Source organism: Epinephelus fuscoguttatus, linkage group LG18, assembly GCF_011397635.1.
Source record: "Epinephelus fuscoguttatus linkage group LG18, E.fuscoguttatus.final_Chr_v1".
Lineage (NCBI taxonomy): Eukaryota > Metazoa > Chordata > Actinopteri > Perciformes > Serranidae > Epinephelus > Epinephelus fuscoguttatus.
In genome coordinates, this window is record NC_064769.1 from 10,338,391 (window position 1) to 10,365,351 (window position 26,961).

The following is a 26,961-nucleotide window of genomic DNA, read 5'->3' on the forward strand; positions in this document are numbered from 1 at the left end:
TTCTGATCCTTTGTAACATTAAAATGATACTAGCAGAAATGCTGAAGAATACCCCCATTTGCCATTTAAACTTTCAGCTGAATCATTTGCATACTTGGGGATAAAAGTCACTAAATCCTACTACAGTTTAGAGACTAATGCAAAAAAAGATATTAAATGATGGTCTGTTTTACTGTTATCTCTTCTGGGGAGAACAAACTCTGTAAATATTAAACGATAATTCTTATATGTGTTTCAAGCGATACCTACTTTCATAGCAAAATCAGTTTTCAAGGCATGCAAACAGATGATCTATTCCTTTATTTGGAATAATAAATCAGCTCACATAAGGAAAGAATTCATGGAAAGACCAAAAGACCTAGGTGGGCTCTCCCTTCCAAACCTGCTCTCATATTACTGGGCCGCAAATTTCAATGATGTCCCCCTGTGGCTAAAGGAGTGGAAAGGTACAGCCCCCCGTGTGGCTCAAGATTAGTCAATAATATTAATGAAAACATAATTGTAACCAAACCTTTAGGCATTGTGAAACAGTTCAAAGAGTGCCTGGGTATTCAGAACATTTCTGTTCAATCATCGATAGTAAAGAATCATCTTTTCCAACCATCTTTATTAGATAAAGGCTTCCAAATTTGGTATGATAAGGGTATACTGGATAAGGGAACTGTATATTGATAACACTTTCGTAAGCCTGGGATGGGAAGAGATGAGGATGATAATGATGATGATGATGATGATGATGGGGAATGGAACACAGCTCTTTCTAGGGGTCAGTCGTCTTCTATATACTCAATGTACGCCTTAATACAGATTAAAGTGCTGCAGCGGCTATAAAGCTAAACATTAAAGAATATTCTCAAATGTAAGCCCTATATGTGACAGCTGTAAACAGCCCAGCAACCATCCACCATATGTTGTGGTCTTGCTTAAATCTTGACCCTTTCTGGTTATCCTTTGCTGACACCATTTCCAAGGCATATGGCTGTAATATTATGCCCTCTCCTACAGCTGGTATTTTTGGTATATTCTCCGTTCCAGATGATTCCAGTATCCCTGCTCACTTATAGAAGGTCATTGCCTTTCCCCCGCTATTAGCCATCTCACACAGCTAAAGATCAAGATGCAAAACATCAAGCCGGAATAATGAAATGCACCCTCAATGGCTCCATTAAGATATTTTACAAAACCTGGGACTCCTTAATAAACTATGTGAACAGTCTACTGGGCCTGGAACTATTTATACGTTGAGATTTTAGCTTATGGTAATGTATTTTCTGATAAATGGAAAATCACTGAAAATACAGTGTTAAACAATTTAATCAGAGGCCTGTTCTACGAAGCCAGTTCAACTCACCCAGCATATCTTTTTTTTTTTATTTGGCTTGGCTAATCCTAACATTGGACGTCTTGATAACAGGGGCTACAAAGCTGGTTATCAACTAGTTCAGTCAGGTTTGGGTTTTCCTATCCAGCCATGAACGTCTTCATGTGAAAGAGGCAGGGGTGTTAATTATGAGCAACATTATGAAACAGTACTGAAAGTGTCTGCGAAATATTAGTGGCGTGGGATATAAATGATACTCTGCAATCTTATAATGGAAATGAAAAAATATTGAAAATATTATCCAAAAAAAATCACCATTGGCTGAGTCCTTATATCTGATAGGAGTGTAGTGTATTTTTTGCTGTTTAGTTGGATGATGATGAATATGTCACATAAAACACTTTAAAGTAGTGCCAGACTGTTTCTGCTGCTGAAGTAAAGGGTGAAAAAAGTAGCCTGGTTAATGACTGATGAAGTCTGTCTGACTGATTTTCTCATCACACAGGTGTCTCATTATTTTGAGCTGCAGTGATGGCATCAGAGTGTAAAATAGCAACACTATCACTGCAGACTAAAAAAAAAAACTTTGCATGAGTTAAAATAAAATCATGTGTTTAGAATGTAAACAATCTCTCCCTTAGTTAGAGGATCTGTTTTAAAACCATTGGAAATAGAGCCCTGAAACAATGAAATGACCTACTATTACTACTGACCTATAACAAAAGGTTACTCTTTTTTTGCCTGAGACTCCAGACTTCTGTCCATGGATACTTTTTTTTTCTGATCTGACTGGTCAGATGTCAGGGTGTTAACAGGCTGTGTTCTGATACTCTGAGCATAACCTGCTCCAAACCAAGTTAGCTGTTCAGCATAAGTTACCACTGTGATTTGTCCCAGTAAAAAGAGAACTAACTCTGTAGTACTAAAAACCCAGGGTTAACCCTGAAGTTACCTCGCTAAGTCCAAATACTGCTTCATAATACAGGCCTCAGGTGTCAGCCCATTTTGTTAGTCTTCATCATAAAGTAAAGAAGTATATTAGCAAGCTAACTCAAGATTTGTCAGTTGATTCAGTTACTGTAGCTCCGCAGTAGACAGCTACTGGGAGTAACTATTCCAAATCAACGACTAATCTCTACACTGAATTAAACCACTTGCACCACACACACTTTCCTGTTTAATTTAGTGACGTGTAAATCCCCAGCAGTAAACTAGGTTTTAACTAAGCTAAGTCTGAACTTGGAAACAGCTGGTGCAGCCTGCTCCTGTGTGTGTGCTGAGATAACTGGAATTTCTCAGCTGGCTTCAGTAAGAGTCTCATCATCTGTAGGTGTTGCTTCAGCAATGGCGGACAATAATACAGGTGGATCAAATTAGATTCTCTTTGGCTTTCATATCCCAGCCTTTTGCAACATATCCAGCCTGACACCTGGTGAAAGTGAAAAATAGGACAAAGAGAGGGAACTGAAGAAATGGCTCTGAACTGAAAATCTGGATCACTAAAACACAATTTGCCTCTCTGTTTCAGAATGTAGGCTATATCCTATCTTTTGTCTCACAGGGACTTACTTTGAGAAAGGTTGTTCTGTCTGAAAGTCCTCAAATGAGGCAAAACCACCAGTGGTCCAGCATCAGATAAAACACCATGTTTTTGGTTAGAGGACAGTTTAAGGGAGCAAGTAGAGGCCTTGTACAGGAGTAGTTAGAGAGCTTTGAGATTAGTGTGGTGTAGGTATAAAGACACCCTAAATACAGGGCTCAGGCCATGATTTGAACCATATATCTGACCACATAACCATAATATGGCTAAGTGGTCAGTTTGAAAAAGGACAGTGTATTCTTGATGTAAATATTCTCTCCCTTTTGAGGGCGAGCTCTTCATGTGAAACAACTGAATCAAACATTTAACTCCTTTAAATCCCAAGAAAGTATAAACATACAGTATTAGGAGTGACCTGAGGTAAAAGGCAAGGCTGCGCCTCTTGTCAATATTGTATGTTCCTTTATGTTGCAGACTGGATAATTATCGTCTCATCTTGTCAAGATGATCTAACTTAACACCTCACAATGTGACACAGTGTCAGATGTGGCTGCAATATTGTGCTGTCTGTTTGCTGTGCTTAAAACCAACTTTTACTGGGCAGTTAATTGAAGTCTGCCCCCCGCTGGAGCAGCCATATGACAGCTTATAAAACACAGCTGCCATTTTTGGCTGTTCTGGAGACAACGTCAGCAAGAACTGGTGTCTGAATCTTAATGTGGCTCTAAAAAGTTTTTCTTCTGTTCTTCAATGTGGGTAAATGTACAGACTACAGCATGATATGTTTTCTGTGACTCGTTCAAATCATGCGTCACATATAAGGTGCTTGCAGTTGTGGCTATTCTCACTAAATTGAAATACAATGGTGACATGTTTGCTTTAAATGTCTTTGACACCCTAAATAGTAAGTTGTTAAAACCAACTGATCAATAAATCCTGTAACACCTGATTAATGAAAAATAACTGCTGTTTTTATTTAGAGGTTGGTCTTTTCTTACATAGGGCCTGTACATAACCAAAGCTGGACCACTGTGCAAGTGGGTGTCAATCACTTAGGTATCCATTATGTCTGTAATTGTTGGTGCTCTCTATTTGTCCACTGATAGTCAAGGTTATTTATCCTACAGCCTATTGTGTACCTGGCAAAGCACCAAGAGAGAGAGACCTGGTCTCTTCTCCAAGTCTGCAGGTCTTCTCCTGGTCTCTCCTCTAAAAGAGATTTTCAATCTCAATGGAACTTCCTGGTTAAAAAAAGGTTAAATACAAAACTAAATAACATGCAGTGAACCTTGGGCTTTTGGGGCCTCTGTAGGTCTCCCAGTCACACACTTCGGCATATTTTTAAAGAAATATTCACCCCTCAAATCACGATTCATATATCAATTACTCACCACGTCATGTTAAATTTGTGACGAGTACCGTTTTTCCTGCATGAACAAAGAATCTAAATACAGAGAAAATTCTTGATAAATTGAAATCATACAGTCGGCAACTGTATTTAACAACAGCAAAACTTTGGTTTACAACTCTCACACAACTCGTGTAGTATAGTCCAAGTCTCATTTATCAGTACTTTCTTAACAGACAACCCTTTCTGACAGGGGACTGAAGTAAAGCTGAAACTTGTCTCTGCTCTCTTCAAAGCCAGATTCCATTTACAAAAACAGTATTTTTACATTGCTGAACACGCAAGCTGCTAGTCTACCACTGTCTTAATCAGTAGTTTGTTTGTGTAATGGAGTAACTCTAGTGAATCCAAACTAACCTTTTAAAACACCAAAGTCACTCAATAAGACAAACTAACTAACTGATCAAGGAAGCGGTAGATCAGCAGCTCCTGTGTTCAGCAACGTGAAATTGCTGTTTTTGTGAGTGGAGTCTGGCTGTGAAGAGGGCATAGATAAGTTTCACTTTTAGATTAGTTCCCCATCAGAAAGGGCTGACTGTTTGGGAAGTATTGAATATACAAATAGATAAATTAAAGTTGGATTATACTGCACGAGTTGTGTGAGAAAGAAAATGAATGTTTTGATATAGTTTTGCTGTTGTTAGATGTGGACCCCTATGACTTCAGTTCATCCAGAATATTCTCTATTTTTGGAATCTTCATATACTGGAGGCATGAGAGAGAAAGAAAAGTTTTCTTCACAAATTCAGCGTGACACAGGATGACTTACTGATCTACAAATGATCATTTAAACGATGAAGTATTCCTTTAAAATAATAAAGACTTAGCCTAAATAAATTAAGCTAGATGAGTTAAATTTAGTCATTTAATAAGAAAACAAGTTGGTAATCCAGCTTTATGTGAAAAAAACCCACTAATTGAAACAACAACCTGACTGGTTACATTTAATAAATACACAGTTTAAATATATTTACAGTGTAGATCATCGAAATAATGTTCAGAAACATACTGGCTTAACCCTAATATGTGTAAGTACAGACAGACTGGTTTAAGTGGTGCCCACCTGTTGATACAATAAATCTCATCATCTCACCAGGACTCCCTGACCATCACACCCAGTTTGGACAATCACAACTACGCACAAAAAAGTCATGCATATTAAACTGCATGCCTTTCTTCATGATTTGTGTCAGGAGCAGTTTGCTTTTCCCGCTCTGAGTCTCTCCTCTGGAAATAGCGGACTCCATGTAAAAGAATTCAGAGCGCAAGAATTGTAGGCGTGAAACTTTCCCTCAACTTTTCCTCCCACCCACGGCCAATAACAGGGCTGGCTCTTTCATACGGACTCCTCTGATTTGCCTGAGTCTCCTGTCCGCAGAGTGATTGACAGCCTGGGGGGAAGACTTTTTTTGTGTTGCCCCGTTGGACTTGAAGGGGCTCTACGTGACGACTGAAAGAGTGGGGAGCACTTCTGAACGGAGGCGCAGCGGTGCAGGACAGTTCAGAAAAGCAGAGAGGAGAGGAGCAGTGCGGGAGAGACGGGTGCCCATCCGTCTACTAGCTGGAGGAACGCACACTAACAAACCCTTATGGCTGCTTGAGAAATAACGATACACCCCCCCTCCCCCTTTTTTCTCTTTCTCTGGGACTTTTGGCTTTTAGTATAGTCCTGACCAGAAGTTGTTGCAAGTCTAATTAGTTGCTCCAAGTTGACAAAGTGAATCCACTTGCCGTGGACGTCTCTGGCGGTCATGGATACCCATATAAGATGGAAAGTTAAACGGAGGATAAGGGACGCCCAAATCACTTTAGCGGTGATTCTGCTTTTTGTCACATCGCAAGCAAGTTCAGGTAAGATGCAGCTGTGAGGTTTTTTTTTTGTCGTGGATACAGTTTGGAGCTGCGCTGCGCTGGAAAACTTTTTCTCTTTGGTCATAGTGGATCCCTGTGACGTCCGCCCCTCCTCCTAAACTCATCTTTGTGCCTGTATTGGTGCCTTAATGTATTCAGCTTGGTGTTTCCGAAACTATGGGACTTGTCAAAGTATCAAAAGGCTGCAAGTTCTTGAGAGAGCGTTTTTTTTTTTGTTTTTTTTTTTGAGAAAAGCTCATATGGAGCTGGACACTTACTGTGTCTGAGGAGCTGGTCTGCAGGGAGGTTGTGCAAAAGGTTTTGCCACTACAAAAACATCCAATAGCTGATAAATAGCTATAGATGCAGGCCTGAAAAATGTCTTCTTGTGGCATACTTTATATGCATTAGATAGTGGGAAGATATACAGTACAGTATGTCCCTGAATTACAAACAAAATCAATTCATTCCAGATGTCACTTTAGGAAGATATATCAAATTTCTGTCTTCCATTTTGCAGACTTATTGTAATGATTTTATGTAGCACAGCTCAAAAAACTTTTTTTCCATCGCTTTTTCCTTTTTCTTTTTTTTAACTGATGAGAGGGATGAGCATAATTTTCATAAGAGGGAGGGGCTGTAGCTCATCTAAAGTGGTAGGGTGGAGCCGCTTTTAAGATTCCAACATCAGAACACACAGTTTTCTTAAGCACAGGGCCCTTGGCTAAGGCTTAAACCTCATATATTTTATTAATGGCATTTTACAAATTCTCCACATGCTTATTAGTAACTGTTTTATAACTCAGAGTCTGAAATATGTCTGTAAAAGTTTGGAATGCCGTTTAAATATCAGTCAAACCCAGTCCATATAGGGGCTTGAAGGAAGAAAAGATTTTTATCATCTCATCTCAGATTCTCTGGTGTAGCACTGTTGTGTGTCCAGAGGTCATGCAGTGCTGTGGCTGTGAGGCTAGGGTCTGGCCTACATGTATTATTAGCACCTTAAGGCTGCCTGGCATGGTTGGTGGTCTGCTGTCTGCCGTGAGGCTCTGACACAGGAGTTTGAGGCGAACAGGTGGTTTCTTCTGTCTGCTTCATGGACAGTTAGGAAGATTCCAAGACTGTACTGATGGCATGAATGAGATGCTGTGCAGATGGTCTGTTTTAAACCACCGAACATTTGAAATGATTAAAAAACAGATGCAGCTGAGGTGGTTTTACAAGCTCATATGGGCTATACTGTTAAACATATGAAGAAATCACTGCAGCGTGTTTATTTTCATGTTGCCTGTAAACACTGGTTGTTAACCGAACACAACTTTTGTCACGGTGTAAGAGCTGGATCCAGATCTGGGTCATTTTTGATGACAGAGGAGGAGTTAGGCTTGAGTTTTGGTGGGACGTTATAGAGAAATTGGAACTGAATCCATTTTGATGCTGCAAGCTGGATTTAATCACCTCTTGATACCAATAGAGAGCAACCAAAGTCTTGTAAGTCATCTTCAAAGGGTCTGGTACAATTCCTGAAACTTGACACTTGACACATGCTGGATAGGAAATACTTGATGACTAGCAACATGCCAGCAGCTACATGCAAGTTTTATGTAAACTAATTATCTTGTTCCTCAAGTTTAAGATTTTCACTTTTATCCATTTTTTGCTCATTTAACTTATTTCAAGTGTTTGTCGTAGTACTAGATTGCAGTTTTTGCGTCAGTGTTCACACTAATGTAGAATTCTGGTAAAATATTACATTTTTAACATATTAAACATCTGTCAACATATTAAAACGGTAATTGCAGACAATTAGCTAGTTTGTCAGCAGTAAAAAAATCATCTTGACCCAAACCACATGACCCCATAGCCTCAGGGAAGACCTGGATACATTCATTTGAAAGCTTACAGAGGCTTGTCCTGACACACCAGCACTGCTTATCAGGGACTTGTCATCTTGAAACACAGTATACATGCCTGGACGGGTAATTGGGTAAAATAAATAAATAAATAAAATCATTTAGCAGTCATGAATAATCTGGTATTGAATATCATATCAATAATTTATTATTTTAATAAATTGTGTGATTTTTACATTTCACTGAAACTAAAACAAAAATGATTGGGCAACTTTAACATACAACTGACTGTAGACAGTTCAGAGAGTGAATGTTACATCTTTGCGTTATATTAATATTTGACAACTGTTTCATGTAGACTAATGATACTTTAGTAAATTAATGAGGTCCAGTAACTATTTCCACAATGGATTTTATTCCAAATACCCAGATCTGCTAGCAAAAAATCTCTTATGGAATAATTTACAACCATTTTTAATATAAATTATGTTGGTCATTTAGCAAAATAACATGATGTAAGCTACACACAGTCATTAATTAGTCATTAATATGTAAATGTTTGGAGTTTTAGTTGATAAAGCTACATTCATTTTGGTGGTGATTTTTGTCACCACCTGGAGGCAGCAGATCCAGCTGAAAACACAACACTGACAATAAGGTTTTATACGCTAGCAAACAGTTGCTAACAGTTGCAGACACAAAGCAACATTAGCATTCATTTGGAGTCGTGTTTCTGTCCACCTAGAGAAAGTAAGTTTAATTTCACTTTCCTTTTAGCTATGTTTTTGTCTTCATTAACTAGTGACTAACTAAGGAACATATCTGGGTCTTTAGCTTGCTAATTGCTCCCCTTTGCTAACTAGCTAACTAGCTGCTAACATTGTGGGCTGTTTGGTGCTGGGTAGGCAGGGTATAGTTGGTTTACTTGAACATTTTCACTTAAAATAGCTGCCTGTTGCTCCTTGAAACAAGGTTGATGACAGATAGTGAACAAATACGTAGAGTTGTGGGCTGTAAAACCAAAATGGTAAGCAGAAAGATGCTAAAATGGTTAGCAGTAAGATGCTAAAAATGGTTAGCACATAGATGCTAAATGCTTCATAGAGCTGAGGAAAACTGCAGTGTCAGGTGATAATTTTTTGGTGGGTTTGTCCAATAAGTAGTCCCTTTCACATAACATACAGTCATTTCATCATTCTTTAATGTAAGAAAATATTAGTGTCGCTTTAAGGTTTTAACTTTACTGGCACACTGAAAAAGATGAGTCAGCCGTCAAACATAGCTTACCTTGTTAGCATGCTAAACTGTTAAATAATATCACAGGATTTACATAGGCCTACTCACAAATCTAACAGTAAAACGAAAACATTTGAAGATATGTCTTAAGTGTTGCAGCGTATTCTAAAAGTGTATTCTTCGAGCACTACCAAATTGTTAATTTCAACAGCAACCTGAGTTCATAGAGGATCAGCACAGTGAATGTAAGTCACGCTCTATCTGAGTGAAGTCATAGTCCAGTTCTTCAGGGAGGCCATCCTGCCCTGGCATTAATGAGGAAACCTTACTTTAAACCTCTGTCAAAAGGTGTAATAACAGAAGGCCTATAAGACATAGAGGTTAAGAATGAGAAGAGGGGTCAGAGTTTAGAGGTGAAGGTCAGGACTTCAGGACTGTGGTCAGGTTTACAGTTTCATTGCCTGAAGAAAGGAATTCTGGCTGTTGAAGCTCCGCTGGTCCTTGATTCTGTAAATTCTCCTCTGACTCTTGGAGGTCAAAGAGTAAGATAAGAAGCATGTATTGATATATATAAGGCTAGTGTTTAATGCATTTTAAGATTAGAATCATTAGAAGATTCAGTTTAACTGATTGAGTTCATAAAGGTGGTTTGTCTGTCTAGTTTCTAGCTAGTTGATGTTTTCAGTCTGACTTAATTGCATCTATTTAACTCTAGTAGACAGCAGGCTTCCTAGTGTGGAGCCTCAGTTATTTCATAGTTCTATGATTAGCATACCTGCTGTAGACCAAATCTACCCTCTTCTCCAAATGGTTTCCTATGTGTTTCTGCTGAGTTGCTTTTTCTTCTTAGTTTCCTCAATCAATGGACTCTTTTCACAAGTCTTAGAAAGTCTGTTTTGACTCTTTTCACTGTGGTTTGTTATCATTAATTAACCAAAAGTTTTTTTGTCTGTAGCAAACACTCACACAGGACCAAACCCTACTTGTGCAGCATACTTTAGTCATCAAAAATACTGAAATAACATTCTTCGAATACCGTGTGCAAATGAAAACAAGGATGGATTCTGGCCAAAGCTGGTGCTAATAGATGACAGTATTTAATAGACCAGCAGATATGCTAACGAATTAGCAAATATAGCCATGATTCAAATATTATGCTACATGTGTGAGGAGCTGGTATTTGTTCCTTATGTACATTTTAAAGGGATAAACAGAAGAAGGCCTTGCTGTTTGACTGAGCGCCTCCACATCTGGATCCGATAAGTTCCATTGTGCTGTCTGCTAAGCCCTCCAAAACCCCAGAAAAAATGTCTTCCAGATGTTTTCTTCCCATTTTGGTGGAACAGGGGACCATGAAAAAAATATACTGTTGCATTTTTCAAAAGAAAATACACCGTTCTGTGCTGGTTTTAGAGAAAATTCCTAATCGAATAACATCTGCAGCCTTAGAGCTGAGTCTGTAAAAATAATAGCAGTGTGCCTTGTGTTTCAGCCAGGTTCGCACATACACATCCAGGGTCATTAAAAGGTTCTTTTTGTTTAAGCCAGCCAACTTTATGACAGGGTTAAAGGTCGAATACAGCTGGTACGCAGCTGTTTTTCATTTACAGTCTCTTTATATCTGGACTGGTCCTTCTAAAGGAATTTATATGGATAAGTAAGTTTGCCTTTTTGTCACAGTGTATTAAGTTCCTCATGAGGCTGATTAGAAAAGCGCATAGAGCTGAATGAATCTATGCAAAATTGAACAAATTGCACAACTTCCAATGTGCTTTATTTATAAATTCTACAGGATGCTAACAGGTGGTTGTCCTGAATGAAAACTGAAGACATTTTGATTTTTGTCAGTGTCGTACCCATTGGAAAAAGATGCAGTTGTGCACTTATTTTATATTTAGAGCAGATGGTTTTGTTGAGATCTGTCAAAATCAAACCAACTTGTTCAAGGGGAGAGACAGACACAGGTGTGGCTTTGTGTTATCACCTAGCAACATGGCATGAGTCACTGACATCACTCGCTTCCATCAGTAATTATCTGTCAGGCAGACATGATGTAACTGTAAATTTTCTGTGGGGGGTTTCAGGAGGTTGTTCCTTACTCACCTTAAAGTGGCAATCCTGAGGTCATGTCCAACTCAATCAGATAACAGCGGTGAGAAGAAGTGGCTTCTTGTGTGTGTCTATTGCCATGGCACTGAGGAAGGAATCTGAGTTAGCTGGACTGTGGAGAAAAGCAGTGACCCTGCAACTGCGTGTGCCACTTCAGCCTGTAAATGCAGGCTTTGTGGAAAGGACTCTGTAAATCAGCTCTAATGCCTGATAACAACATGGGAGATAAAACAAAATATGCAGGGCAAGTTTTTGACCCCATGTCAGAGTTAAGGAGACCCTTTGTGTAGCACAAATAGTGCATTATTTGCCATATCCTGGACAGTATATCGTCTATTCCTTTCCAGACTAATTAAGGGTCAAATAATTGTTTTGAACTGCTCAATGGTCCTCTGTACTCATGACACAGCGTGCTTGATTTGAAGCCAGATACAGATGGTTTTCTCTTTAGGTGTTGTTTGCCCAAAGCTAGTATCTGCTAAAAACACTCAGGCAAAGATGGATCATTTGTTCTTTACTCCCTGGCAGACAAAAAGGGAACAAAATGGAGGCAGTGGTGTTTGAAATGTCAACACGATCACATCAGTGATGTAAAAGTTGGATATGCTACCCTCATGATGCAACTCCCACTCCTGTATTTGATTTTTTAAGAATATGCTTTTTTGCAGCATGTAGTGCATGGCAGAGTGAAAAGTGAAGTCTGGTCCAGGCTCACAAACCGAGTATTCACTTCAGCAGGGAAACAGTGCTTTTCTCTGTAATGGGGTATTATAATCATTGAGCATGGAAAGCAATGTATGAGTCATCCTTTCCAACCCCATTCCCCCTTCCCCTAACCGAGCTTAGCCACAGCCTGGACAGTAGGAATACTGAGCGTAAGCATTTCTTTCCTAGTAGGGGAAATACAATGGTTTCTGGTCACTCCAGAGACTTCACAGTCGTCACGTGTATTCAATTTTTACTTTATTAGGTGATGAAATAAGTAGGAGTTGGAATGGAAAGGCGACATTAAATCAAGACTTCAAGTTTCTGCTTATTCAGCAGTATTTTGTAATTAAGCTTGGGACTTAATTAATTGGGTTTTGTTGTTACAAGGGACCAAGCTAGAGTGTGACCGCAGATGCTAGTTTGTGCTGAAGCAGGCTGAACGAAATGTGTTAGACAAATGAAAAAAGCTGAGATAATTGTTTGAGCAACACTGTCGCCTAGAAATACATTTACATACTACTAAATTCCACAGTATATTAATTTAGTCACAAATGTAATGCTGTCTGGATTACATAATGAGGACACTTTATTAATTAATCTGTATGAAAATGACACTGAATGTTTCAGTATGTTGTACGCTGACACCATATTTTTTTACAATACTCCCTCTTGCAGTAAAATATCACACAATGACAAAACTAAACCATGGTTATGTTTGCACACTCGCTGCAAGCAGTTGGTTAACTTTCAGGAAAGACTGTGGTCTTGGTTGCATATTGAAAAGGTCAACAATGTCTGTATTAACATGTAACCCTAACCATGGTCTTTCCTGATCCTTAGCCAAAATGCTTATGTGCATACGTGGCGCTCTGGATGTGTCAGAGTTGGACACTTTGTTCGCAAGAAAAACAAAACAAGCAAACAAAAAAACCCACCACAGAACATGATCCAGGCAGTAATTTCAATTCCAATTGGTAAACCAAAGTTTCTATTAGTAGTGGTAGTGTATAAATGTTATTTCTTAAAGACAGGGTTGGTTACACAACCTTCCATCTTGAAAAATGTTTTTCTTTTTAATTTTACAAAAGCATTTAACTAAACTGGAGACCATCTTGCGATGGGATCATTTTAGCTGTGATACAGCAATATTCGACTTAAAACAAATGTGGGCCACGAGTGTAAAGTGGGGGAGCTTGGCCCCTTTCTTACTTCCTAACTCCCTACTTCTGCCCCCCTTGCTTGGACTACACCTATCTGAAAACTCAGCCTTCATTTTGATGTCAGCTACACACCTGTAAACATTGCATGGCTGTGATGCCATTGAGTTGACAAAATCTGCCCACAGACAGACAGACAGACAGACAGACATGGAAACACCTGGCAAAGTACTTAAAACTGCTGCTTTTGTTGTAATGTCCACTACAAGGCTGTTGCCAGGACCACAGTTTGCCATAATGACACACAGACTCATAAAGTGAACACAATATCAGCCGTTGCGACAGTAGATGTGTTTCTCTCTCATTTTTAATTTGCGGAAATGCCAAAAATTCTAAAAAAAAATCTTGAAGTAACGCAAAAATGTTTTAAGTTGGTGTATCAATAAAAGGTAAATGCGATTGAGCACGATCGAAACAGATGGAAAAAAATAAATGATGATGTCATTGCTTAGGCCACTGCTATCTCCGTTCAATATCTCTGGATGGCTTTTAGCACACTTATATGCAGGTGGGCTGGCATCAGAACTTCTCCAAGAGCACATAACTGTCATTTTAGTTGTTCAAACTTTCTGTTTCCATTGTCCAGAGTGCTCTTTGTTGCTTTCCTTTGTTTTAGGTTTGGCTGGCGCTCTTCTAATTATGTCATCTTGTTGCACCTCCTTCTGCAGGAGCACCTGACTGAAGAATTAGCGCTGCCCACTGTTTACCTCGATACACCAATTGTATTTGCATAACAGTAGTGGATGGAAAAACACATAAATGTGCATTTTTTTGCTGTTTTTCTGATAATTTGCTGAAAATCTCTGCTATATTTGGATGGAAACCCAACTTTTGTTGTGGCTGGTGACCAGGGATACAAAGAAGGAAGCCAATGTTGATGAGTCATAAGTTGATGACACAAGTTAAGTAGCCTACTGACAGTCAGGCAATTTATTCTCATAGTAACATTTGTTCACCCACAGGGTTGATGTTGCTCCAGTCTGACTCTGGTTAAAGTGTCAGTAGGAGATGAATTGACTGTTGACTTGGCTGCCACTGCAACGCCACCAGATTATTTGGCACTACCGTACATGATATGGCAAGCTTTCCTCACCCCAGGCTGCAATTACAGTGTTATCACTATCACAAGAACAGTGATTGATAGCCTAAATATTACCTTCATTTTTCCCTTTCGTGCTCTGCCACTCTTTCCACAACTTACTGAAGCTGTGCCATTACTTTTATTTTTAACTCTGCCCATCCTGTGTCTGTGATTTCCTTTTCCAGACATTGTTGACATTATTACTTGTGCATCAGCAAATGGCTGCTTTTGCTGTATTACAGACATTTACTTCCTTTTGTCTCAAGTTGTCAATAATCAGTGATGCACTATTCCAGTGAAACATTATTAGTCTATATGCATTACAGGATTTTAATTGTGAATTTTGATGCTTTTAGTTGCACATAAAGTATCCCTGTAAACCATTTTTAATGTTGCATTTTCATCTAGCCTTGTAGCTGTATATTGGTGTCCATATATTGATTATGTGGAATGGGTAAAAGCATTTATGAAACTAACTGTTGTGAGAAACCATTGCATATTTTGATTGATTCCCATCATTAGCTAAGAGACACAGCTACTCAGTTAAGTTTTAGAGACTCTGCCACTTAGGTTTGATAGGCCCATCTTGCATGTCAGTGCTGGATAGTCCTCAACAAAGGGGGAAAAGCCTCACAATTGTGCAGAGTTTCACATTTAGTAGATTCAGTTTCATTGTTTTGTGTCAGTGTGTTTGGTGCTGGAATAATGGTTATCTGTGAGGCTGGGTGAGAGGAAATGGCTCTGTAATGTCGGTGCTGCAGGGCCCTCTTTTATCATAAATTTCTCAGCATTCAGCCATCAAAACCATATCTGCTGTGGGAGAGACAGAATGAGGAGAAGATAAAAGAGGTAGAGGGAAATAACGTTGCTAATGGAGGTTAGAAAATAAAACTGAATGAAGCTGGTGCAGAAGGAGAGGAAACTACCAAGGGTGGAAGTAGAAGAAGGAGAGATAAGACAGAGATAAAGGCCATCACACATGTGCCTTAAATGTACCAGTCCCGCAGTTTTTCACTGTAAAATGAGCATTCAGAGGTGCACTGTGGAATCTTGACTCAGTTTTTCCATCTTAGTCTGTGGTGGACGGCAGACAGTGATTTATCCACACTGCTGTGAGCTGCAGCGTGGAGACAGTGAAGTAAACCATCTGGTATTCCCCCTGTTAAAGCAATAAGAGTCTGGCTATAGCACTGAGCCTCAGAGTACACAAGAGAATCTCTGGTCAGGAAACTCTCTGTTCTCTGGATCATCTTTCAGGTCTGTGTGCTTGTGTTTTTGTGTGTGTGTGAGTTGTCTGTGGATGTAGAGGTGAATATGCAAGGCTATATCTGCACATTCTGGGTGGATTTGTCTGAGTCTGTCTATGCATGTGTTTCTGCCAGACTGCTTATCATTTTGTATGTTTCCAAATTCATCTTGCTTGGTGTTTCCTGTAATTTTGCAATTAGAGGCTGGGGTTAATCTTTGACTATCTCATTACGAATGAGTCAGAATGAGTCGATCATGAACAGGGAAATGAAGGCACGGGGTGTATAAACAAAAAGATCTCGCTCTTTTCATTTCCTCCCTTGCCTCTTCTTCCCTGCTGCTGCTTTCACAAGCAGCTCACAGCCCAGGTCACTGGGTCAGTGTCCTGAAATGTCTGGATTACAGCTGGCTGATAAAATGAAATGTGACTGATACTGGCATGTTAGGTCATTTTTTTACAGACTTAATTTTGCTCATGCCAGAGTAAACACTGTCCTCAGTTGGCTTTGAGACCCTGTCCCAGTCACACACGTTCACCTGGCTAGCATTCATGTTTCATCTTTAATCAAAACAAAGCTGCTGACAACATGATGATTGTTAATGCTAATAATTTAGCATTTAAGTGAGCAGCTGTAACTGTTGCTGAACAGCACCTACTGTGGCCACAAGTGGTAATAGACCAAATGACAATGTTGACATTAACTTTTGGGTAGAAAACCCCCATGTCATGTGTATTCACTGTAATGGTGCTGAGCAAACACTGCCACAATTGTTAAGTTTTAGCTACTTACAAAGGACCCTCCTAAAAAAATCAATATCCGTTTAAGTGCACACTATATTTCAAATATTTTCATCACATTACCTTACCAATCAGACAACCATTTCTGATGGACTCAGATGACAAAAAAGTTATTTTACTTTGCAAAACACCGGAGTTGCTGGTCTACCACTGCCTCGATAACTGTGTAAGGTAGAGTGGATAAAATATTCCACATATAGTGTACGCTAAAAACTGATATTGTTTTTATAATATCAGTGGCTGTTTTTATAAGTGGGTCCTTTTAGTTGGCTAAAATGTGTTGCCTGTTGATTTGAGCTAAGTTCAAATGGAACTGTTTCCATTTGACTGTTTACGACATGGAAAGTTGTGTACACAGAGGTTGTAAATTCCACAACAGCGAAGCATTCATATGGTCTCTTCTCCTGAATATGGTAAATACCATCCCTATTGAACACAGCATTGGTTTATCAGACACTTTCAAAGCAGCGCAATACATATGCAATATATGCACATCAGAAACATCAGATAGGTCGGACCACCGTTTCAATTTATAATTTCAACGTATATCTCCGCAATTCAGATCAATTGCCAGTTTTCCACCCGAACATGATTGTTTGTAAGCATGACGTCATGGTGATTCGGTCGTTAGACAAGTGAAAGTAGACACGAGTTGTAAAGTCAGTGAACTTAATAGTTACTCTCGATTACATGTTATTCTAAGGGAGCATATCTATGGGGTGCCGTTTGTAAAGTGTCTCACGTTAAAAAAAACATCAACATTTTGCCACATTTAGCTTCAAACAATGTTTAAAAAAGTATTGTGAATTTTTTAACGTCACCTTTTACCACATTTACAGCAATATTTGTTAACTTAGAAATATATTAAATAGTTAAATCTAAATATTAAATGTGGCACCTAAATGTTAAATGTTAAATCTAAATATTAAATCTAAATATTAAATCTAAATCTAAATGCTAAATATAAATATAAATATAAATATTAAATCTAAATCTAAATATAAATGTTAAATCTAAATATTAAATCTAAATCTAAATCTAAATGTTAAATCTAAATGCTAAATATAAATATAAATGTTAAATCTAAATGCTAAATATAAATATAAATATAAATGTTAAATCTAAATATTAAATATAAATCTAAATCTAAATGCTAAATCTAAATCTAAATATTAAATGTTAAATCTAAATGTTCTGGGTGAAACTAAATATTTAGCTAATATGCAAATTCACACTGCCGGTCACCGGAAATACCAAAATAAAAGCTCGAGATGGTCAGACTGTTTATAGAATCAAATAACGAATTAAAACCAACTTATCAGGGGAAATGAACACTTGAACATACATTAGCGTGATAATAATGACCTAAAATAACAAGAAACGTGTTTGGAGAAATTTTATTTGACGTGTACTTTGAGTTGTTAGTGTCCCTTCGGAGGGATTAACAACCTAAGCTAAGCTAACAACCGTTAGCTCTTAGTCCCGTTAGCAGTGTCTGTAATGACTCATTAACTCTTAAACGGCCCGTGAAAAAAATATTTTCTTCCAGCGGATGTCTTAGTTACAACATGATTGCTAACAGCTAACAGTTAGCCCCGCTAATCTACGATAACCATGTTATTAATTTCAGACCGTGATAGTAATGTTTGTTCAGTCATAGTGTTTATAGACTTCACAAACACCAGATTAGTCTAAACGGTGATACAGTGACGTGAAAAATGTGAGATATGCATATATATGTGTAGCTAAACTCCGCTGGTTTTCTACCCGGAAGTATTTGTAAACAACAAGGTGATTCCCTCCGAAGGGACACTAACAACTCAAAGTAAACATCAAATAAAATTTCTCCAAACACGTTTCTTGTTATTTTAGGTAGTTATTATCACGCTAATGTATGTTCAAGTGTCCATTTCCCCCGATAAGTTGGTTTTAATTCGTTATTTGATTCTATAAACACAGTCTGACCATCTCGAGCTTTTATTTTGGTACTTCCGGTGACCGGCAGTGTAAATTTGCATATTAGCTAAATATTTAGTTTCACCCAGAACATTTAGATTTAACATTTAGATTTAACATTTAACATTTAGATTTAGATTTAGCATTTAGATTTAACATTTAGATTTATATTTATATTTAATATTTAGATTTAACATTTATATTTATATTTATATTTAGCATTTAGATTTAACATTTATATTTATATTTATATTTAGCATTTAGATTTAACATTTAGATTTAGATTTAATATTTAGATTTAGATTTAATATTTAGATTTAACATTTAACATTTAGGTGCCACATTTAATATTTAGATTTAACTATTTAATATATTTCTAAGTTAACAAATATTGCTGTAAATGTGGTAAAAGGTGACGTTAAAAAATTAACAATACTTTTTTAAACATTGTTTGAAGCTAAATGTGGCAAAATGTTGATGTTATTTTCAGCGTGAGACACTTTTCAAACGGCACCCCATACATATCAATATTAGTACTTTATCCGTATTTTGAACTCTTATTTATTGTCAGCTTATCAATAGTAACATAAATTTAAGTTTTTCAACCACTGTTACAGTTGATTTTTGTTCATATCACCTGGACCTTGGTAGGATTTTATTTTAGCTGTTAACTGAAATATAACAAACTAACAGCCACTAGCACATCACATTTGTGCACAGTTGTGGCTGTCCTTTTGTCTTCAGAACTGTTTGAGTACAGTTTGTTACACATGGTGCAGCTTAAATCTTTGTTGGAGCCTCACAGCAAAGCTCATGCAGCAATTGCCAAGAAATCTCTCTGATAGTATTTTGGTAGATTTAATTAAGCTGTGTTGCAGAGGTGTGTGTGATTGCTCGCCATCTTGCTAACTCACATCCCATTCAGTTTTAGCAAAGGCATTAGTTTACTCATGTGTTGCATGTCTGCAGTAATGTGTGTGTGTTCTCTCACAGGATGTCCATGCAGTGTATGTAATGCGTTCAATCTAGCAAGCCTAATGCCTGCAGTATGATTTCCAGGTCTGGTCACATGAAACCCAGAAGCAACAGCTGAAGGTCAATGCTGATGGAAGTGCGTCTTCTTTTGTTATCATATTCTTGGACCTGATAGCTTAATGCCTTAGTATTTCACAGGAGTTGTGTTTAAAAGGTCTCATGCTGTGTTTTATAGCAGAGCCGAAAAGGGCTGTACTTCCACAAAACTTATTAAAAGTTAATGCACTTTTATAAGATAAGACATTAACCTTTAAAGGAAAAGGATGAGAGGCAGACTATTTCACACTGAAAATGCCATGTATTTAATGAGTGTTAGTATTGATTAGGCTTTGTGTCAGTATCCAGGTGGCTTACAATCTCAGGTATATGCTAGACTTTGAATTCAAGCTTTAATCTGATGAAAGCCTTACTTCCTTTAAAAGTAAGTAATTAAAGTCAGGGCCCTAATTGTAACCTGCTGCATTTACAGTGAAGCTCCAACTACACAACATTTGGCTTCAGTTAAAGTTTTATAACAGAATCAGGTGAAAAAAACTCGTTCACCCTCCCTGTCTGTGATGCGCTCTAGGAGGGGGAAGTCTCTCATTGGGTATTCTTGTTTTTGGCTGTGCTGGTTTCCAAGAGAGGCAGGGTCCTCTTTATGGCTGCTAATTACTCCTTGTCCTCAGCGCCAGGTCAAGCATGTGCCTGGAGAGTCAGGCCTCACTTCAGGAAGGGCTAGAGGAGGATAGGGGGCAGGGAACGAGAGAAGAATGTTAATCTCGCCCCCCATGAAAAAGTCCTAATTCACTGGTCCGGCACCCCTCCTCCTGTCAAATGAAATGGTGCTGTCTGGAGTCACAAAGCATTGTTACAGAATGTGTGTGTGTACATGTATGTGCGCGTTTGTGGAAATGAAGGGTAGATGGATAGGTTAGGGGAATGGGATCCACCACAGTCTTGGCACTGAGCCGAGTGCAGGATTATGAATCTGGCACTCAAGCTACTGTTCAGAGAGGGAGAGAAAAAAGGTAGGAAGAAAGTGTAGTGAGATAGGGAGGGTAAGATATTTGCAAAACCACATCATACCCACTTCTCTCTGTGACGGTTGTAAGCTTCACCACACATTTTAAAATAATTCCCCTCTAAAGTATGCTTTTATGAATTCATTATCCTTTACTGTGCTGCAACCTCATCCAGCCCATGTCTGACAAACAAACCCATAAAAGGCTGAAGACAAAGTGAACCACTCCTCTTTTAGCACACTATATCAAAGATGCAGCACTTTGCTTGCTAATTTGTACATTACACTTACAAGTTCCCACTTTGCATGTGGCCTGGAAAGACCTAACTGTGGGAGTAGACTTGGATACTCTATAACCCAGCCATCCAAGAGTTTATCTTTCAGAAAAAAAGATAGTTTTGAAACACTGAACATGACGACGTAGAGCATTTTTGCATTGTGTAGAATCTGAGCAACACCATTGGACTTCGCAAGAAGTCAAGATGAAGTCATTCTACCTGTGCCCTGTGTGAGTGAGTGTCCCTGTCTCGTAATTGTGTCGTAAATGCATTTACTTGTGGAAAGCAGATGCCCGGTGGCTCATCCGAGCATTACAGACATCCAAAATAATACCCCAGTGTGTTGATGGAGGCAATGTCAAGATAACATGAGAGACAAAGGATGTTTTTATTTACACATGAGAAAACTTCCAAAGAGTGCTAAGGCTTACAGGATGCACTGTATTTCTGGTGTTGCTTTTTTGTGTCATGCTCAGCTGCATGAAAGTAGTTAAAGCAGCAGCAGAGGGACGACAGACTGTCAGAGAGCAAATGTACACAAGACCAGGTCATATAAACAGTTTCTGTGTATGTGCGGGGAACCTGCTTCTTGGATGTGAGGGACTGTGGTCAGAGGGAGAAGTATTTTTAGCATCTAGTGCCAGAAGTGTTGGTCTCTTGAGGGATCTGCCATGCTAAGTGGGTAAACATCTCAGTTTAACAAGGTGGGACTGAGACCCGTACCTGCGGCTTAGGATGTGATCAGGATAGCTTCCCCTGGAAGGTCAACTGCCGGTGACAGAAATCCATGAATGAAAGTGTGTAAGAATACGTCAAGGAGGGAAATAGAGCTGATCATGCTTGTGTTTGAAACATTGTGAAGTGTTTGTCTGACTGTTTTTTCTCTGGCTCTTTGCATCCATTGCTTTATTGGAAAAGACATTTGCTGTTTCTCAGATGGGTTTTCGATAGGTCTATTATTTTGTAGTTGGCGTCTGGACAAGAATATATTATGCCATCCTTTCACCTTCCTCCTCTTTTCCTGTAAGCTGCTAATTGGCCCTCTCCACCTGGCTCACCTCCAGGTGACCCAGAAGAGGCCCTGTGGTCCCTTTTTAGATCCATCAGGGGATCTAAAGCCTTGGATGAAAAAATGAATATAAAGAAAAAGGAAATTGGAAAATGGAAATGAGAAAGTGGAACAGTTTAATAATATAACTTGCTGATTGATGGAAGGAAAGGAGTGGTCATCAGGTATGGAATCTCGATGACAATTGTTTCCTTCTCAAAAAAGCTGCTGATCTTTATGGGATTAGTTTGTGTCAGTGTGAATTAGCAAAAGCAGCACTCCTCAGCAGGGGTCGTGACACAGTTAGCATCGACTGGATGCTCCTTATAGACTTCCTCCTTTTTCCTTTTTTTCCCTGTGGTGCTGAGCTGGCTGTTACTATGATGGTGTTGTTGCTATTATGACAGCCATATTGTTACAGTATGATGCACTGAGAGCAAGCTGCTGTTGTCCCAAGGGAACCTATTTGAATCATTTATCACTGTTTGTGTGTTACTGTCATCTGCAAAGTAATAAAATGTCTGTGGCTTCTTGGAAACATCTGAACAATGGAGGTAGTTTGCCACAAGTCACTGCTGGTGTTTACCTGTTTGTATTAAGGCACCCTGTTGTGAAGACAGACCTCACATCTAAGTTTAAAAGCAAGAACAGCATTGTAAGCACCTTTCTGCACAAAGTGACAATGAAATAATAGCCAATGTGTCGCCATGTTGACAGGGTGATCTCGGAGTACTCTTAAACCTATAGGAGTATTCGGGTTATATGAGGGAAGATAGGAAGTGAGTGTTTGTACCTGTCACCACCAGAATCTCTCGCTGCAGGGCTTATACAAGGTTGTGTCCTTATAAGGTGATGGAGAGACTGTGTGTGGTAGGAAGAGGCTACATGGAGATGAATCAAGAGGAGATGGAAAAGGGAGGCCATGGTTGGTTGGTTGTTACAGTCTGAGAATCAGTCTGACCCCACCTTATCATCCAATACAGATCTTAATACGGTAGCTTGGTTTTATTGTGACATGTAAGCTCCATCATTTAGACAGTGGTCGCTGTGTTTAATCATAGGACAGTAAAGTTATTTCCATGCCTTGTATGGACTCCTTCTACGCAGCCGTCAGTGATCAATTCATTTATTTCCCAAGGGAATGATGTGCCGTTGGATGTTGGCAGGTCAGAGGGAATTAGTGTTGTGTCAAAGCAGGCTGTTGTAGCTTTTACAGGGAACATTTGTGGCTGTCTGAGAAAAGGGTAAAACTGTGAGCTTTGCGTTTGGTCAACCAAGGTTCTTGTTAAAAACAGTATTAAATGAAAAACGCTTTATGTGCCAGTTTATGTGTCACTTATGTCTCTTATATTAGAGGCTGAGAAACTGTAACTCCATGTGTCAGTCTCACTGAAAGTAATTTTGAATTTAAAGGTTCTGTTTACGACATTCAGAGCATTAATATAGCAGCAAACAACTATTTGTGGAGTAATAGGCTCTCAAGCAGAGAATGAAGTCACACGACCTTTGCATTAGGGCTGGGCGGTATGGAGAAAATCAAATGTCACAATATTTTTTTTTTTGCTTTCAGAAAATATTTGCACATTAAGATTTTTGATAAATAATAATCAGAAATGTGGATATAATGAACAGTCTAGTAGGTTCAAAAAATTACATCACTTTACTTCAATGCAGCCTTTAAATCCAGGAAAAGACAACACACACACAGAACTTGGTATATTATGATATCCAAAATCTAAGATGATATCTTGTCTTATACCATAGTATCGATATAATTTTGATTCATTGTCCAACCCTAGTAGACAGTCTGACCGCATGTACATGTCAGAGCTTGTGAGTCCCTGGGAGTGTATCCCACTGGCTAGCTAATTGCTGCCACTCTGCACTGTGCTCATATGCTGTTTTTGGGCAGTTGCCGCTAAAAAATGGCGATGGTATTGTCACATAAGTGTATCGATGAACCCTCCAGTTCCCCTCAGGTTAACACAGTTAGCCTTGTCAGCACTAGTGCCCTTGTTAGCACTGTACCCGCTGTTACCACCGTTAGCTGCTAGCTGCTGGCTCAGCCATCTCCATGTTAAGAGCCATGTGCAGACAACCCCAGCCTGACTCTGAATCATAGATATGCTCTTCCCCTTTAGGGAAGCTCTAGCAGGAAGTTTTGATACTTAAAATTTTGATTTGTTTGATAGATGCTAAATTTATTATTATATTTAAGTTATATACTGCAATAGTTATAAACTTTTAGTGAATGTTTACAATAAGCCTAAAAAAGGTTAGTGTGTTTATGCTTCACAATGCTTATTCAGACATTTTTTCCATTACTGATAAAAGCATAAAACATTTTGATGCCACAGTGTAAATGCTGCCATTAAGCAGATGTAAAGTCATCACGCTTTCCTGGGTGCTAATTAGTTCTACAACCCCAAGAGTCCCTGTGCTTTAATGCTGTATCTTCTGACACAATGCTGACACCTTAACCCAACATTTCAGAAGTTTACAGGCATTTTTAGACATTCAGGCCCCTGAACATCTCAGTTGCTAAGCGACCAGTGTAACAGACTTTAAAAATGAAAGCCATACCATTTTTTTTTACATCACATTATCAGCTCCCAGAACCTTCCACTAATAGATCAATAGGTGACAACAATATAGAACACATTTTTTATTAAAGACCAGTCAATCAGAGCATTTGTAACAGAATTGCATTTCTTTGACATTCTGACATATTGTTACACTGTAGCAGAGTGCTCAGAGACTCATTTAATGAACCTCTCTCATCACCTCATGGTGAATGATAGACATTTTCTGGCTGGTGGGGGAGTTTTTGCGTGTCTCTTCATTATGAGTTGATGACAGACAAAGCTGTCTTTTTGTTTAGACCCTTCACGTGAGAGGCTCTGTCATCCTGTGGTATGCACTTCCAGGAATATAAATAAAGTTATTCCTTATGACGTGCCTAAATGCTGCACTGGTTGGGTTTCGAAACAGTCGGGTGTGGTGCTCGGATTTATATGTTTCTCCCAGATGAGGTGATATTACAGATCTGTGTGCGTCTGCCTAATCATAGACTGTATAGGATAATGATCATAGCCACCTTGACATCACCAATTGATCTTTAGGACCCCTGTTTTGAAACCTCAAGTTCGGCATTTTGGCCATCATCATTTTGGATTTTTGGAGCCAGAAGTGGTCCTATCTGTATGAGAGGATGGAGACAGTCTCAGGACCCAGCAGCTATTGGTCTGATAATGATGAACTTCTGAGTGAGGGCCAATATTTTGGGCTGATCTGGTGAAGCCAACGGATATCAGAGCCAAGACTTCCTGTTTTGTGCGCAAGTCATTTTCGCTAATCTTCATATATAGATGTTTGCATATGAATGCAGATATATTAAAATAAGCTAATATAAAGCTAGCTCCACATGGACTGTGTAACTGCTGTTCAGACGTGATTGGTCAATACCACTCTGACTACAAATGGACTACAAATGGAAAAAAGACTTCCAATACCAAAATGTTGTCCCGTCGGCAACAGATTCTGCCCACATATGCAGAATCTCTTCATAGATATTAGGGTGGAGATAACCCTAACTCTAGCCGCTAGCTTTGTTAGGATGGCTCATTTACAGCTACGGTTAACTGTGATAATGCTAATGTTAATTTTTCCTAGTGAAAAACAGGCTTAAAACCATTGAAACAAAACATCCTTTGCCTTTTAGGCCACTGAACTGAAAACACACTGTAATAGCCTCAGCTACGACCATGCCTATATTCTGTGAATCTGTGGTTACACCTAACCAACATTGTTGCCATGGTGGCGACTTACCAGTGGACAACACCTATCTGTCACTCAGAGTGGTCACACCTTAATTATACATAACCTTAAACCTTGATAACATTTAAACAGGTGAGTTATATAAAAATGTAGCCTCCATAAAGTTGTCATGAAAGGGGAAATTAATTTAGGAGTCCAAAACTGATTTAAACATGGGCTGTAAACATGTTTATTTCTGCTGTAAAGTTGGGCATTTTAACATGGGTGTCTATGGGGGTTGATTCACTCTTGGAGCCAGCCTCACGTGGACATTTATGGAACTGCAGGTTCTGGCGCTTCTATGTTGGCTTCATTTTTCAGTCCCTGAGGTTGCTGCTTGTGCCTAATACATCTCCCAAAGCAATGTTGCCTTCCACACTCACATGTTCAGAAACAGAAGTACAGAGATTGACATTGGATAATAGACTTCCTCCAAGACAGGAAATGGGCTGGTTTAGGAGAGAGATAGAAAGAGTGAGATGAGATGAGAACATACAGATTAGGAAATCACAACACACCAAATTTATCTAAGTCAGATCCCACATTTTCCCCTCAAAATGGTCTACAGACTTGTTCCAGACTGTTGTGTGTATAAACAGGTATAAACTGTTATAAAGTGTGTTTATATCTTGTGTCATTGTTGAGTAATTGAAACAAGTTGCTCCACGACTAATGTCTGCTTAGCAAATTGATGTGATTTGTGTTTTGTATTTGTTGTCAGGCAGATTGTTTGTAAATCAAAGAACTTGGTTACTTTTGGCTAACCCTCGGTCTTAAAGACTCAGAAAGCTTTCTTCAGTTGGGTCTTTGACTTGTTGATGATACGATAATGAAGGCAAAATGCTATCAGACCTCAGCTGATGAGGAGGAAGTTTGTTTTCCACCATCACTGTACAGCTGTGGACAAAAACGTGCAGCCAAAGTGTTCTTAAATGAAGACCTCTATTTAAGAATGCCGAGTTTTAAGTAAAAAAATTGATCCACGCTGCATGTGAGCCATGTGTAATGACATCCAGCTGGAGGTTGTTGCAGGGTAACGCAGAATGTACAAACACTCCCGCTCTGCCCATTCGCCTTTCCACCTTTCCCAGCATCCCTTTCACTCTTAGATGGATGGAGCTATTGAAAGTTTTTTTTTTCTTTTTTTTTTTTTTCTCTGAACGGTGTGTGTGGTCTTTGTAGCCTGACACTGGGACTTTTGTACCTGTGTGTGGGAGTGTGTGCATGCTTTTGTACTTGTCTGAGGGGTTGTCTTTGACACTCCTCATTCACATGCACAAAAATGCATCCAGCAGAATACCACACCATGCTTGCTTTTGTCTTTGTTTTATTTCTTAAACTCCTGTGCCATAAAAGCCTTCTGTTGTGCTCTGTTTAGTTTGTTTCCTCACTTTAGTGTTTGTCCTCCTCTAAAACACCCTGAAAGCCCCCATTCCTTATGCTGCTGTCCCTAT

The 26,961-nt window shown here is 38.9% G+C and overlaps 1 protein-coding gene across 2 annotated transcripts in view; it reads left to right on the plus strand.

Moving 5' to 3' along the window:
- Positions 1 to 5,691: 5,691 nt before the first annotated feature.
- The window catches only part of col5a1 (procollagen, type V, alpha 1), a 91,054-nt gene continuing 69,784 nt past the window's right edge, over positions 5,692 to 26,961 (plus strand). For both annotated transcript variants that reach the window (XM_049559963.1, XM_049559964.1), the window contains exon 1: positions 5,692 to 6,120. In XM_049559963.1, coding sequence (XP_049415920.1) covers positions 6,021 to 6,120 — 100 coding nt within the window. In that variant the 5' untranslated portion in view covers positions 5,692 to 6,020. The remainder of the gene's footprint in view (positions 6,121 to 26,961) is intronic.